Source organism: Rhinopithecus bieti, unplaced genomic scaffold (assembly GCF_001698545.2).
Source record: "Rhinopithecus bieti isolate Rb0 unplaced genomic scaffold, ASM169854v2 scaffold_56975, whole genome shotgun sequence".
Classification (NCBI taxonomy): domain Eukaryota; kingdom Metazoa; phylum Chordata; class Mammalia; order Primates; family Cercopithecidae; genus Rhinopithecus; species Rhinopithecus bieti.
This window is the reverse complement of record NW_016823127.1, coordinates 1028255-1042727: the sequence shown is the minus strand read 5'-3', so window position 1 is coordinate 1042727 and position 14473 is coordinate 1028255. Positions and strand designations below refer to the sequence as shown.

Genomic DNA, 14473 nt, shown 5'->3' with positions numbered 1-14473 from the left:
CTCAGAGGGAGCCACGGGGATGGAAGCTTGGAGGGGATCCAGGCCCACGGTCACACAACTTTCAGTGGCAGGGCCAGGCCAGGACAGAGGTCACTTGCCTTGCCACCTGGACGGGCTCAGGAGTAGCCTCAGGGCAGGAGGTGATGCGAGCTGAAGAGGGAGGGTGTGAGTCGCAGCCCTAGCTCAGCCTCCTGGGAGTGGGTGGACGTCCTGACCTTGATTTCAACCCCTAGAATCCTACCCATCCTGAGGAAGGGGCTCCACCCAGCCCTCCCCTCTGAGGCCCTCTGAGTCTGTCTCCCTTGCCAGACTGATTCCCAGGGGCCTGGGACTGTGCCTCGTCCCCTCCACCACCGGCCACGGTAAGCCTTTGCACTTTTCCCTCTTTCCCTTTCCTTGCCTCAGCCTGGGCACCACCAGCACCTCCTCCAGGAAGCCTTCGCTGGCCTTTGGTTGGGCAGGAGCCCCTCCTCCAGGCCCATGCAACACCCTGGATTATCCGGGATGCTGAGGCCCTGGGGGCAGGGATTGTTGGTACCTCGCACAGGCCCACCTGGGTGTGCACAGACACTGCGTGTTCGCAGCCTCTGGCACAGTGATCCTCAGACTGCAGCAGGCATTGGCATCACCCGCAGAGTGTTGTGAAAGCTCAGTCCCCAAGATCTGCCCTTCCCCAGAGATTCCAATCCAACAGGTCTGAGCTGGAGCCCAGAAACCTGCCTTTAAGACACTTCCCAGCCAAGTCTAATGCAGAGGCCTGAGCATCTTAGGGTTCGTTAAATGTCCCATCGGCCCCGACCTCTGCAGGGATTCAGCAACATAACTATAAACAGAAGGACCATAAAAACCTCTGACATCTGTGCTCTGTGAATCACTCGCAAAACACTTGCACATCTGGTTCTCTTTTTTTGCCTTCCCCTTTTTATTTATTTATTTATTTATTTATTTAAGACAGAGTCTCACTCTGTTGCCCAGGCTGGAGTGCACTGGTGCAATCTTGGCTCACTCCAACCTTTGCCTCCCGCATTCAAGCAATTCTCATGCCTCAGCCTCCCAAGTAGCTGGGACTACAGGCATGTGCCACCACGCCTGGCTAATTCTTTGTATTTTTAGTAGAGACGGGGTTTTGCCATGTTGGCCAGGCTGGTCTTGAACTCCTGACCTCAGGTGATCCACCTGCCTTGGCCTCCCAAAGTGCTGGGATTAGAGGTGTGAGCCACTGTGCCCGGCCTGTCTTCCTCTTTTTAACTACTGTCTCAGGAGGATCATCATCCTCACTCCACAGACACCAAGGCTCAGAGACAAAGGGTGACTTGTCCAAGGTCCTCCAGCTAAAAGAGTGGAGCTGGGATTTGAACTGGAGTCACCCTGGGCTAGGGGAGCTCCAAAATTCAGGACCTAGACATGGCCTGGTGATTCCAGCCTTGTGGAGGAAATGGGCCACTGCTACTGTCCCTGTTGGGGCCCTCCTCATCTCTTCTCTGAGACATCCAACCCTCTTGACTCCCTCTGCCCATCCAAGTCCTCTCTTCCTGGACCCAGAGAAAGTCTCATCTCATACTAAAGCTGCAGCGATTTCTACAAGCAGTAGATTTGCAGCCAGGTATTGTGCTGGACATTGTGGGCAATTCAGAGAAGGGCAAAACAGAGCACCTGCCCCCGACCAGGGGCTTCCTGTCCAGCTGGAAAGACAAGAGGTGCTTACTTGGGTGACAGAATAAGGTACTTGAATGTTCTTTTCTGTCAAATAGATTCCTGGTCCCAACCAGACCCCCTCAATTGACTGGGACATGTTCCTCTGCTGTGTGGGCTGATTCCGGTGACCCCCCTCTGCTAAAAAAGCGAAGCAGATTGTGACATTTTCACACCAACAGGTATTACAAAGCAATCCAATTTCCTTTTTCTTGTCTGTCACAATGACACCTGTTGATGGATTCCAAGTATCCTGTGGAAGATGAGGGTGCCAGAGATTAGAAAGTAAGTAGAGAAAGAGGCTGGGTGCAGTGGCTCACACCTGTAATCCTAGCACTTTGGGAGGCCAAGGTGGGTGGATCATCTGAGGTCAGGAGTTCAAGACCAGCCTGGCCAACATAGTGAAACCCTGTCTCTACTAAAAATACAAAAAATTAGCCGGGCATGGTGGTGGGTGCCTGTAATCCCAGCTACTCAGGAGGCTGAGGCAGGAGAATCGCTTGAACCCAGGAGGCGGAGGTTGCAGTGAGCTGAGATCATGCCATTGCACTCCAGCCTGGGCAACAAGAGCGAGACTCCATCTCAAAAAAAAAAAAAAAAAGAAAGAAAGAAAGAAAAAAAAATTGCAAAAATTAGCCGGTGTGGTGGTGGGCGCCTGTAGTCCCAGCTACTTGGGAGGCTGAGGCAGGAGAATTGCTTGAACCCAGGAGGCGAAAGTTGAAATCAGCTGAGATTGCGCCACTTCACACTCCAGCCTGGGTGACAGAGCAAGACTCCATCTTAAAAAAAAAAAAGTCAGTAGAGAAAGAGAACACAAGAAGAAGGACATGGAGAAGCATTTTATAATTTGTCAAACTGTGAGCTCTAAGCCCCAAATTTAAAGGGGATAAAAACCTTGCCAGACAAAATACAAGCATGTAATAAATTAATCACTGCAGAATTGGCTCAGGAAAACCATGAAGAGATTTCACAAGGCAAATACACAGCAAATTGCTGAACGAATGATTCAAATAGCAACTGCTCAGGAGCTCAGAAAAGGGAGCAAGATATATGAGCTGAGATTGTCTGCTAAGGCTGCCGGGAAGAGGTGAATTAGAGCGGAACCTGCAGGCAACAGTTGAACAAGGCAGAAAAGAGGGGCATCTTCCCCAACCTGGGAAGAAGGGCCAGAGTGGGTAGGGGGTTTTGAGGTCAGAGTGACAGCTGTGCCATGCAAATTGTTTACAAAGCATTCACACCTGTTTCTCCTTCTAATCTTTTGTTTTTGAGATGGGTTCTGGCTCTGTCACCCAGGCTGGCCTGCAATGGCACAATCTCGGTTTACTGCAACCTCCACCACCTGGGTTCAAGGATTCTCCTGCCCCAGCCTCCTGAGTATCTGGGATTACAGGTGCACACCACCACGCCTGGCTAATTTTTGTGTTTTTAATAGAGACGGGGTTTCATCATGTTGGCCAGGCTGGTCCAGATATATGATCCAGATCTTATACCAACTCCTGACCTCATGATGCACACTCCTCAGCCTCCCAAAGTGCTGGGATTACAGGCGTGAGCCACCTCGCCCAGCCTCTCCTTTTAATCTTGACTTTCACGAATACCTGGTGGCAGGCGTCATTTCCCCATTGTACAGGTACCCGAGGCTCAGAGTGAGACAGTGACTTACCCAAGACCTCCCAGCTACAAAATCGCAGAGCCTGGGCTTGAGCTAGCATCGTCATGGGCTGGAAGAGCCACAATCCATGTTAAGGCACCTGGGTTTGGAGACCGCTGCCTTTTTTTTTTTTTTTGAGACGGAATCTTGTTCTGTCGCCCAGGCTGAGTGCAATGGCCTGATCTCAGCTCACTGCAACCTCCCTCTCCCATTTTCAATTCTCCTGCCTCAGGCTCCTGAATAGCTTGGATTACAGGTGTGCGCCACCACATCTGGCCTCAGACTGCTGCTTTTTGAAACCAAAATTCTGGCCTGGAAACAGAGCTCGGTTTTTCCAGCCCTCGCCCTGCCGCTATGAAACCAGAGGAAGAGGCTTCCCTGGGCCTCAGTTTCCTTGCCTGCACAATGTGGCTGGCAAGACTTGGTCTCCTTTCACAGGGTGATGGTGAGCTTTAAAATCCTGTGAAAGTGATCTGACTGGAGAGCAGTGGACAGTGGGAAGGCTGTTGCAGTCACGGCATTCTGCACATCTGTCCAGACTCAATTAGCCACCTAAGGAGAGAGTAGGGTGGGGCTTCCATCGGCCGTGGGATATGTGGACAATCATCCTTCTATATCTTTCCTCCATGGCTCCTGGGGCAGCTGGAGAAGCAAGTTGGATGGGCCTGGCCACATGCTGCCAGATGAGGTGGATGCCTGGGCCTGGCCACATGCTGCCAGATGAGGTGGATGCCTGGCTGTGGCTCTAGGAGAGCCAACCTCCCTCAGGGAACCCACTTTACACAGTAGCAGTGGCAGCAGAGGCTGGCGAGGAGACAAGATTCGGACTCTTCAATTGGGGAGCACTGGGAGCATTTCCCGAGCCTCAGGTACATGGGGACTGTGACCCTCTCTGGGACTCCAGTTGGGCTGCTCCTCAGGACTAAGGAAGGAGGACGGGGTGTGAGAAATTTTTCACCATATGCTATAGAAAGCCTTTACCTCAATGGCCTTAGTTTACCTATGGGGAAACTGAGGCACATAAAGGGAAGGGAGGATGTCCAGTCTGTCCTTAATAGTAAGACCTACTGAATACACCTCTCCTGGCTCTCTGTTTAGTGTTTGGACATTCAAAGACCCCTAGACTAGGCGGCGGGAGTTTCAGGGCTACGATCCAGATCTTATACCAACTGTGTGTGGCCCCGCACAAAATCACTCCTCGCTCTTTGGCACTTAAGTTGGCGAAACTGGGATGGGCTGGGACCTCAAAGGGCCATTCTAGTAGGGGAGTCACAGGCCCAGGTGGTGAAGGGGTGAAAGGGCATGTCTCAGGGTTTATAGTCCACTGAGCCTTGCCGGAGGTAACCCCAGTTCAGGGATGCTTTCGTTGCCATGGCAACCACCGGGTCGGCGCGGGCCCCTGGTGCGGCTGAGGAAGTTGGGACAAATCCTGCCCTTCCCAAGATGGCGGCGGCAGCAGGGCAAAGGGCGGGGTTAGACGCTGTCAGCCTGTCCAGACCTTTCCTCTGTTTTCGCTTGTTCCTACTAACGGCGAGCTTCCGCCAATACTTGTTCTTGTTCTTGGTTCCGAGCGCCCCGAGAGCCGGGAAGGGAAGGATTGTCTGCAGGGATTGGAGCAAATATCCAGTGTGGGGGGAAAGGCGGGACTTCCGCGTTCTGCCGGAAGTGACGTGTAGTAGCGGCCACCGCCAGGTGGAACGGCAGGTGGGTTCAGGTACCAGCCTGGCCCGGACCCGGTTGTGGGACCAACGCTTCCGGTGAGCGACAGAGGCAGCTCTCCAGGTCCTGGAGACCCGTGGGGCGGGCTCTGGGATCTGAGCCTATCGCCCTGGCCTGGAGTTCCCCTTTGTACCTAGTAAGAATCACCTACCCAGCCCCCCACCCGGAGACTGCCCCATCCCACTCCAGAGGGGAAGAGGAGGGCCCTGCTGTCCCGTTTGAGGGTGGTGGAGGGAGGGGTGGCGTTGGCATTTATGCACTTCTGTTCCCTAAATCCTATGCTCCTTTCTCTCCCGGATCCAGTTCCCCATTCCCCTGCCGAGCTGGGCAGTTAGCCAGCCCACTCCAACTCTCGGAACCATGTTTGCAGACTTGGATTATGACATCGAAGAGGATAAACTGTGAGTATTTTATTCCCCCAAGTTCCAGCAGTATAGGAGCCCCAAGTTCCTCATTTCCCTGGACTTCCCAGTCCCACAAAGCCTTGCTTCTCAGCGGTGGATCAGGTGTTGTACTGAAGCAGCAGTGGACCCTGCTCTCCCAGGAGCTCACTATTTGTAGGGGGCTGTGGACAGTTAAAAGGATAATCACAGCTCAGTGCCATAAGGGCACTATTAGCATGACTTGGTGACAAGAAGAGCAAAGCAGATGGAGCAGTGCTTCTGCTGGGGTGGTCAAGGAAAGCTTCATGGAGGAGGTAGCAATTGAACCAGGTTTTGAAGGTTGAATAGGAATATTGTGGACACACCTTCCTTCCCAACATAGATCGTTAGTAGGACAGATTTTCAAAAATTAGATTTGCCTTCCCATTAGAATATATCCTCTTTCAGATCAGGGAGTGGGTGCAATGCCTTGCTTTGTGCTCAGCACCTAGTAAGGGGCTTGACGTCAGTAGGTTGTTAGCAAATTTTTTTGAATGAATAAGTGAATCAGCGTGAGTACTTATCATAAAACACCAGTCAATGCTAATTTATAGTGGAAGCTAAGAGGTAATTGAGCAGTTGAGAGGTGGGAGGTGGACGGTTTAATAGAGGAAGACTCCTTGGAGTAGGTGGCCATCATATTCCATAGATGCCTGATAAGGTGACAAGGACAGAACCTGGCTCAAATCTCAGAGATCGAATAAATGAAAGGGAAGGGAGACCTGTTTTTATGGAGTGCCTGCTGTGGACTGGGTTGCTGTTAGCGCCCTCCATGCATGGTTAGAAGAACTCTGATAAGGGTGCTCATCCCCATTTTATGGATGAGGAAATTGAGATGCACAGAGGGTGACTTACCCAAGTCCCATAGCTGGCTGGGCACGGTGGCTTAACGCCTGTAATCCCAGCACTTTGGGAGGCTGAGGTGGGCGGATCACCTGAGGTCAGGAGTTAAAGACCAGCTTGGCCAACATGGTGAAACCCCGTCTCTACTAAAAATACAAAAAATATTAGCCAGGTATGGTGGCAGGTGCCTGTAGTCCCAGCTACTCCGGAGGCTGAGGCAGGAGAATCACTTGAACCCCGGGAGGCGGAGGTTGCAGTGAGCCAAGATTGCGCCATTGCACTCCAGCCTGGGCAACAAGAACAAGACTCTGTCTCAAAAGAAACCAAGTTCTGTAGCTGATAAATGGCAGAGCTGGGGTTTGATTCCACATCTGCTTAACTCCAAGAGCTGTGCATGTTCCAGCACAAAATGTTGTTTTGTCCAGGGGAGGGAGAGAAAAAGCTGGGCAGCCAGTGGAGCCCCTCAGGAGTTTTGGAGGGCCCACCCCCTCCAGTCATCCTTCCACCAGGAGAGTCAGCCTCGCTTGCTTTTCTTTCTAGTGGAATCCCAACTGTGCCTGGGAAGGTGACCCTGCAGAAGGATGCTCAGAACCTGATCGGGATCAGCATTGGAGGAGGGGCCCAGTACTGTCCCTGTCTCTATATCGTCCAGGTATTGGGCGCTTTGGAGGGGGGCACAAGGTATATCTCTACTTGGGCATGACAAAGGCAGGTTCATTTCTCCATGCTGCATAGCTGACTCCTTCTCATTCTTGAGGTCTGACCCTCTCAGAGGGGCTTTCTGATCAACTGCACTGCATTGGTCTGCCCTGTCTTCTCCCCATGTCACTCTGTTTTTTTCCTTCTTGGCACTTAGTACTTGTTATTTGCCCTCTGTCTAGTAGAGTAGACTCTTTGCACTGAGGGCAGTGTCCTGGTTTGCTTTTTCACTGCAGTAAGCACCAGGTACAGTGCCTGGCACATAGTGGACATGCAATAGAAATTGACTATTGAATCAACAAAACCATCAGCCTTGGGTACTAGCCAAAATGAAGTGTCATTGGAATATGATGAAATAATGGCCTGAGTTCAAATGCAAGCTTCTTCCCTACTTACTAGCAAGTTACTTAACTTCTTTGGGCCTCAGTTTCATCACCTAGAAAGGCGGGATTTAAAACATGTAGACATAATTGTCTCTGGGTTCCTATGAAAAGTCAGTAAAACAACATAACACACTAGCACTTCAGAAATGTGCATTGGCCGGGCACAGTGGCTCACGCCTGTAATCCCAGCACTTTGGGAGGCCGAGGTGGGTGGATCACGAGGTCAGGAGTTCGAGACCAGCCTGGCCAACATGGTGAAACCCCGTCTCTACTACAATACAAAAAATTAGCTGGGCGTGGTGGTGCACGCCTATAGTTCCAGCTACTCGGGAGGCTGAGGTAGAAGAATCGCTTGAACCTGGAATGTAGAGGTTGCAGTGAGCCGAGATCACGCCATTGCATTCTGTGCATTCCAGCCTGGATGACAGAGTGAGACCCTGTTTCAGAAAAAATAGAAAAAAAAAAGAAACATGCATTAAGCAGTAGCTGCTGTTATTTTCCAGGCAGCTGTATATTTTCCCAGATGCTCTACCAGTGGTGAGGAACACTCTTGTGTCTCTTGTAGAGGAAGCTGCACTGGTGATATTCTGTCCACTGTAACTCAGGAGTGGTGACAGACCTGCTGTGGGGCCTCCTTCACTGTGTGGCTCATCCAAGTCAGTGACCTTGCTGTAGCCTTAGGAAGACCCGTTCTAACCCTCTCAACTGGGTAGCCACTGGTGGCAGATGGGAAACTGGCCTCTGTGAGGATCTTGCTAAGGAGTCGTTTGTAGGCCTCGAAGACAGATTCCCAGGATTGACCTGGTCTTGCTTCTGCTCACAGTGCTGCCTCTTTCATGAGCCATTTGGCCTCCTGTGACCCAGGAGGCAGTAGCAAGGCCTCCCCCCTGTAATCCCAGCACTTTGGGAGGCTGAGACGGGCAGATCACCTGAGGTGAGAAGTTCAAGACCAGCTTGGCCAACATGGTGAAACCCTGTCTCTACTAAAATACAAAAATTAGCCAGGCATGATGGCGGGTGCCCGTAATCCCAGCTACTCGGGAGGCTGAGACAGGAAAGTTGCTTGAACTCAGGAGATGGTGGTTGCAGCGAGCCGAGATCATGCCACTCTACTCTAGCCTGGGCGGCTGAGTGAGACTCTGTCTCGATAATAATAATAATAATAATAATATAATCGATTTTGTAAAATTCAGTTTTGTTTTTATCAAAGTACTATGTGACTTGCCTCTACAAAGTCAAGAGCATTAGAAGTCCTGTGTCAAATAGTAGCAAGCCACTGCCCTTCCCCTGCATACCTCACCCGGCTTTCTCTGTTTCTTCATGCATGGGCTTCCATTTTTCTCAATAGTCTCACTGTGTCGCCCAGGCTTGAGTGCAGTCATGCAATCATGGGTCCCTGCAGCCTTGACCTCCCCAGACTCAGATGGTTCTCCCACCTCAGGCTCCAAGTAGCTGGGATTACAGGCACGTGCCACTAAACCTGGCTAATTTTTGTGTATGTTTTGTAGAGACGGGTTTTGCCATGTTGGCCAGGCTTGTCTCAAACTCTTGGGTTCAACTGATCCACCAGCCTTGGCCTCCCAAAGTGCTGGGATTACAGGCATGAGCCACCACTCTCAGCCTATCCTGTTATTTCTTGATCTATCACCTGTAAATATCTATTGACTTTGCCTCGTCCGGTAGATGAGAATTTAGTTCTTCCCTTGACCAGTCTGTTTCCTCTCATCCCACCTTTCCAACATAGTTATTTTTCCATTTTTGGCTAAATTACTATTAGTACAACAGATGTTTTGTTCAGGAAATCTTTTCTTTTTTTTTTTTTTTTTGAGACGGAGTCTCACTCTGCCGCCCAGGCTGGAGTGCAGTGGCCGGATCTCAGCTCACTGCAAGCTCCACCTCCCGGGTTTACGCCATTCTCCTGCCTCAGCCTCCCGAGTAGCTGGGACTACAGGCGCCTGCCACGTCACCCGGCTAGTTTTTTGTATTTTGTTTTTTTTTTTTTTAGTAGAGACGGGGTTTCACTGTGTTAGCCAGGAGGGTCTCGATCTCCTGACCTCGTGATCCGCCCGTCTCGGCCTCCCAAAGTGCTGGGATTACAGGCTTGAGCCACCGCGCCCGGCCAGGAAATCTTTTTCAAGTGCCTCCTAGGCTCTGTTGTAGACACTAGGGATAAAAAAGTGAAGAAAACAAAGATCCCTCTTGCGGAGCTCTCATTCTAGTCAAAACAGCTCTATGTTTCACCTTCTGAGGAATCTGTGTTTCTTTTCTTAATTCAGCCTTTTCTTCTTTTTTGAGAGGGTGGGGGTCATTTCCTGTGTTGTTTTTTTCATTTTGCACTCTCCCTGTTTTCTCAGTATGTTTTCCACAATTTCCCATCTTCTTTTTTTTTTTTTTGAAATGAAGTCTTGCTCGGTTGCCAGGCTGGAGTGCAATGGCTCAATCTTAGTTCACTGCAACCTCCAGCCCCTGGGTTCAAGTGATTCCCCTGCCTCAGCCTCCCAAGTAGCTGGGATTACAGGCACATGCCACCATGCCTGGCTAATTGTAGTTTTAGTAGAGACAGGGTTTCACCATGTTGACCGGGCTGGTCTTGAACTCCTGACCTCAAGTGATCCGCCTGCCTCCACCTCCCAAAATGCTGGAATTACAGGCGTGAGCCACTGTGCCTGGCCCCATCTTCTTCAGTCTGTTTTCTGCCCTGTAGTTTCTCCCCTTTGTGCCCTCCCCCTACCCCTCCTCTTTGGATTCCCCCATCTTGGGGTCCCTTTCCTGGTTTACTCCCTGATCTCCGGTGGAGAATATCCTGTAGCTTTCTGAGAAAGGGCACGTGGGATGTCAATTTTTTGAGACCTCAGGTCTGCCTAATTTGGTCATTGTGGTTCCCATATTCCTTTCAGTTGACATTTTGGCTCATCAGATTCAAGAATGAATGTCAAGGTTGACAGTAATTCCTGTGTGAAGCGTGATGGCCTTGTCACATTATCCTTTGCTGTCACATGGCTATTGCCATTCTTATTTGTGAGCCTTTATTTGTGATGTGTTTTATTTCCGATCTGTGAGGACTTTGAGGACCTTCTTTTTGTCTCTGGTGTTGGGAAGAGTCGTGATGATAGCTGCAGGCACAGGCTTTTTTTATTGTGCCAGATCCTCAGAGGGTGATGTCATTGGGAACACCGTGTCTTTCTTGTCATGTATCTTGATGATGACATCCTGCTTTCTGTATTCTCTGTTCTGTTTTTTTCTATTTTTTTTATTGTGGTAAAATTTACCATCTTAACTTTTTTTTTTTTTGAAACAGGATCTTGCTCTGTCGCCCAGGCTGGAGTGCAGTGGCACGATCACGGCTCAACCTCCTAGGCTCAAGCTATCCTCCTACCTCAGCCCCCTGAGTAGCTGGGACTACAGGCACACACCACCATTCCTGGCTCATTTTTGTATTTTTTGTTTTGGTAGAGGCAGAGTTTTGCCATATTGCCCAGGCGATCTTCCCACCTCAGTTTCCCAAAATGCTGGGATTACAGATGTGCACCACCTTGCCCAGCCCTTGGTCTAGTTTTGAATTAGATTGGTTTTTGTTGTTGAGTTTTAGGAATTCTCTACAAGCATAATCAGCTAAGAGGAAAAAAAGAAAACAGAGTTTTAGGAATTCTGTATATATTCTGGATATTAATCCCTTATCAAAAATGTGATTTGCAAATATTTTCTCCCATTCTGTGGGGTTGCCTTTTTTACACTGTTGATAATGTTCTTTTCTTTTCTTCTTTTCTCTTTTTTCTTTCTTTCTTTTTTTTTTTTTTTTTTGGCACGGAGTCTCGCTCTGTCACCTAAGCTGGAGTGCTGTGGCCGCGATCTCAGCCTGCAAGCTCCGCCTCCCGCGGCTCACGCCCTTCTCCTGGCCCCTCAGCCCTCCCGAGTAGCTGGCGACTACAGGCGCCGCCAACCCGCGGGCGCCGGCTAGTTTTTTGTAGCTTTTTAGTAGAGACGGGGCTTTCACCGTGTTAAGCCAGGATGTTCTCGATTCCTTGACCTCGTGATCCGGCCCGTCTCGGCCTCCCAAAGTGCTGGGGATTACAGGCTTGAGCCACCGCGCCCGGGCCCTTTTTTTTTTTTTTTCTTTTTTGGAGACAGAGTCGTCACTCTGCTTGCCCAGGCTGAGTACAGTGATGCGATCTCAGCTCACCTGCCAGCTCCGTTTCCTAGGCTCAAGCTATCCTCCCACCTCAGCCCTTCCCAAGTAGCTGGCGACTTACAGGCGTACCCACCATGCCCCGCTAATTTTCGTATTGTTTGTAGAGAGTGCTACGAGAGTGGGTTTTTGCCACATTGGTCCAGACTGCGACGGCTGTGTTTTGGATGCCCACCAGGTTTGAAAATTTGTTCTATTTATGTTGTTTTCTTTTATTACTTGGGTCTTAGGTGTCATATCCAAGAAATTTACTGTTCAATCGAATGTCGGTGAAGCTTTTTTGGTAGGCATTTTTTCTGAGTTTATAGTTATCGTAACTTTTTACATTTAGGGTCTTTAATCAATTTGGTACATTAGTGTATTATTATTATTATGTTTTGGAGACAGAGTCTCATTCTGTTGCTTAGGCTGGGAGTGCAGGTGACCATGATCTTGGCTCACTGCAACCTTGCCCCTCTCAGGTTCAAGCCAATTCTCCTGCCTCGCCTCGCTGAGGTTGGCTGGGAGCTACAGGCGGGGGGCCCACCCCAGCAGCTAATTTTTTTTTTTTTTTTTTTGCAGACGGGAGTCTTGCCTCTGTCGCCCAGGCTGGAGGTTGCAGTGGGCCGGCATCTCGCCTCACTGCAAGCTCCGCACCCTCCCAGGTTCACGCCATTCTCCTGGCCCTCGCTTCCCAAGTAGCTGGGACTACAGGCGCCCCGGGCCCCCTCGCCCGGGCTAGTTTTTTGTATTTTTAGGTAGAGAGGGCGTTTCACCGTGTAGCCAGGCATGGTCTTTGATCTCCTGGACTTCGTGGATTCCTCCTGTCATCGGCCCTCCCAAAGTGCTGCGGATTAAAGCTTGCAGCCACCGTGCCCGCGCCGCCTAATTTTTGTTATTTTTAATATGAGACCAAGGTTTTCTCCGATGTTGGGCCAGGTTAATCTCGATCTCGAACTTCTGACCTCAGGTGATCTGCCTGCCTTGGCCTTCCAGAGTGTTGGAATTATAGGTGTGAGCCACTGCGCCTGGCCTTGAGTTAATTTTTGTATATGGTATTAGGTAGTGTCAACTTCATTTTTAACATACCATTGTTGAAATGACTGTCCTTCCCCACTGAATGTTCTTGACACCCTTGTCAAAAATCATTTGACGCTGGGTGTGGTGGCTCATGCCTGTAATCCCAGCACTTTGGGAGGCCGAGGTAAGTGGATCATCTGGGGTCGGGAGTTCGAGACCAGCCTGACCAACATGGAGAAACCTTGTCTCTACTAAAAATACAAAATTAGCCAGGCGTGGTGGTGCATGCCTATAATCCGAGCTACTTGGGAGGCTGAGGCAGGAGAATTGCTTGAACCTGGGAGGCAGGGGTTGTGGTGAGCAAGATCACACTATTGCACTCCAGCCTGGGCAATGAGAGCGAAACTCCGACTCAAAAAAAAAAAAAAATCATTTGACTATATATCTGAGGCAGGAGGATTGCTGGAGCCCAGGAGTTCAATGCCACAGTGAGCTGTGATCACGCCACTGCACTCCAGCCCGGGTGGTGAGACGTGTTCTCAAAAAACAAGAGCAGAGCGTAGAGTGGAAGACAGGGCCAGGCTGTGGTCAGGTGTCCTCCCAGGTTCCATCTTAACCCTCCCTTTCTTCCCCCACCACTCTCCTTATGCACCCACAGGTATTTGACAACACCCCAGCAGCCTTGGACGGCACAGTGGCAGCTGGCGATGAGATCACCGGTGTCAATGGCAGGTCAATCAAAGGGAAAACCAAGGTGGAGGTGGCGAAGATGATTCAGGAGGTGAAGGTAAGGGCTGCTGCAGAGCAGGTGTCCAGAGGCAGCCACACATGCTTCTGAGGCCTCCAGGCTGTCAGAGGCCCCATCAGGCCTGCAAGGGGGTATCAGCCCTCACTGCCCCCTTCCTTGGCACGTGCAGGGTTAGGGTCACACTCCAGCCTCCCTCGTCCATCCCTCATTCATTCAATAAATAGTAATCGTGCTCCAGGACTTGTGCTGAACCTTGGCAAGAGAGTGGGCAGCAAGACCACAAGGTCCCTGTGAGCTCCCGGGGAGCTGACAGACTCGGAACCGTCCCTCAGGCAAGCCCATGTGTCCCAGTCAGCACTGGAGCTGAAGCTAAAAGTCCAAGGTGATCCTACCTGGGTCAGTAGACACCCAGTAATGTCAGCCAGGTCATGCTGGGCCTGCAAGGGCTAAGAGAGAAGGAAGAACACCCTTTCCCCATCTTGTAGGAACTTTCGGTCCCACGCAGCCTCCTGGGCTTATTGACACCCAGACAACCCCCGTCCCAGGCCAGCTGATCTTCTGCTCTATGGACCAGAGTCACACACTGTCTGCCCCCGCTTTCCCCCACCCCTGCTGCTACAGGCCCAGGCCTCTCTGCAGGGACACTCCCTCCTGGAATGGCAGGCGGCATCCTGGCCTCTCCCAAAATGAGCATGCACCCTTTGCCATTTCCTAGCGATGTGGCTGCTAGCGAGTCTCAGGAAACCAATATTGTGAAAGAACTGATGTGCAGGCAGTGTGCAGACGCGGGGTGATTTAGAAGTCTTGGGGGCAGGGGTCCCCACTGTGAGTTGAGCTTGGCCAAGGGTTGCAGCCACCTCCCTCAGCCCTACTTCTGTCCTCCGGGTTCTAGCACCCCTGATAGTCCCCCTTCCTGCCTTAACCCAGGCCAGCCGCTGCTCCATCCTCTCTCCCCTTTATCCTCCTGTCCTGCTCCTGAGTGGTCCCTGCTTCTCTCCTTCCTTTGCTGTAGGCAGGAATATTCCCATCCTGTACATTCTCCTATTCCAGCCCCTTTAGCCATAAGACAAATCGGGGCCTGGGGCTGGAGCTTAGAGATCTGCTGTAAAAAGGAAGCAGCAAGGCCCATTG

At 50.8% G+C, this 14473-nt stretch overlaps 1 protein-coding gene across 3 annotated transcripts in view; it reads left to right on the top strand.

The window, feature by feature from the left end:
* The first annotated feature begins 4769 nt into the window (after positions 1–4769).
* Positions 4770–14473, top strand: part of PICK1 (protein interacting with PRKCA 1) — a 21570-nt gene continuing 11866 nt past the window's right edge. The window contains exons 1-4 of one of the 3 annotated variants that reach the window (XM_017861329.1): positions 4770–5047; positions 5366–5463; positions 6868–6979; positions 13253–13381. In XM_017861329.1, coding sequence (XP_017716818.1) covers positions 4787–5047; positions 5366–5463; positions 6868–6979; positions 13253–13381 — 600 coding nt within the window. In that variant the 5' untranslated portion in view covers positions 4770–4786. Of the gene's footprint in view, positions 5199–5365; positions 5464–6867; positions 6980–13252; positions 13382–14473 lie in introns of all 3 variants that reach the window. The other 2 variants (XM_017861331.1, XM_017861330.1) reach the window with 2 other exon arrangements.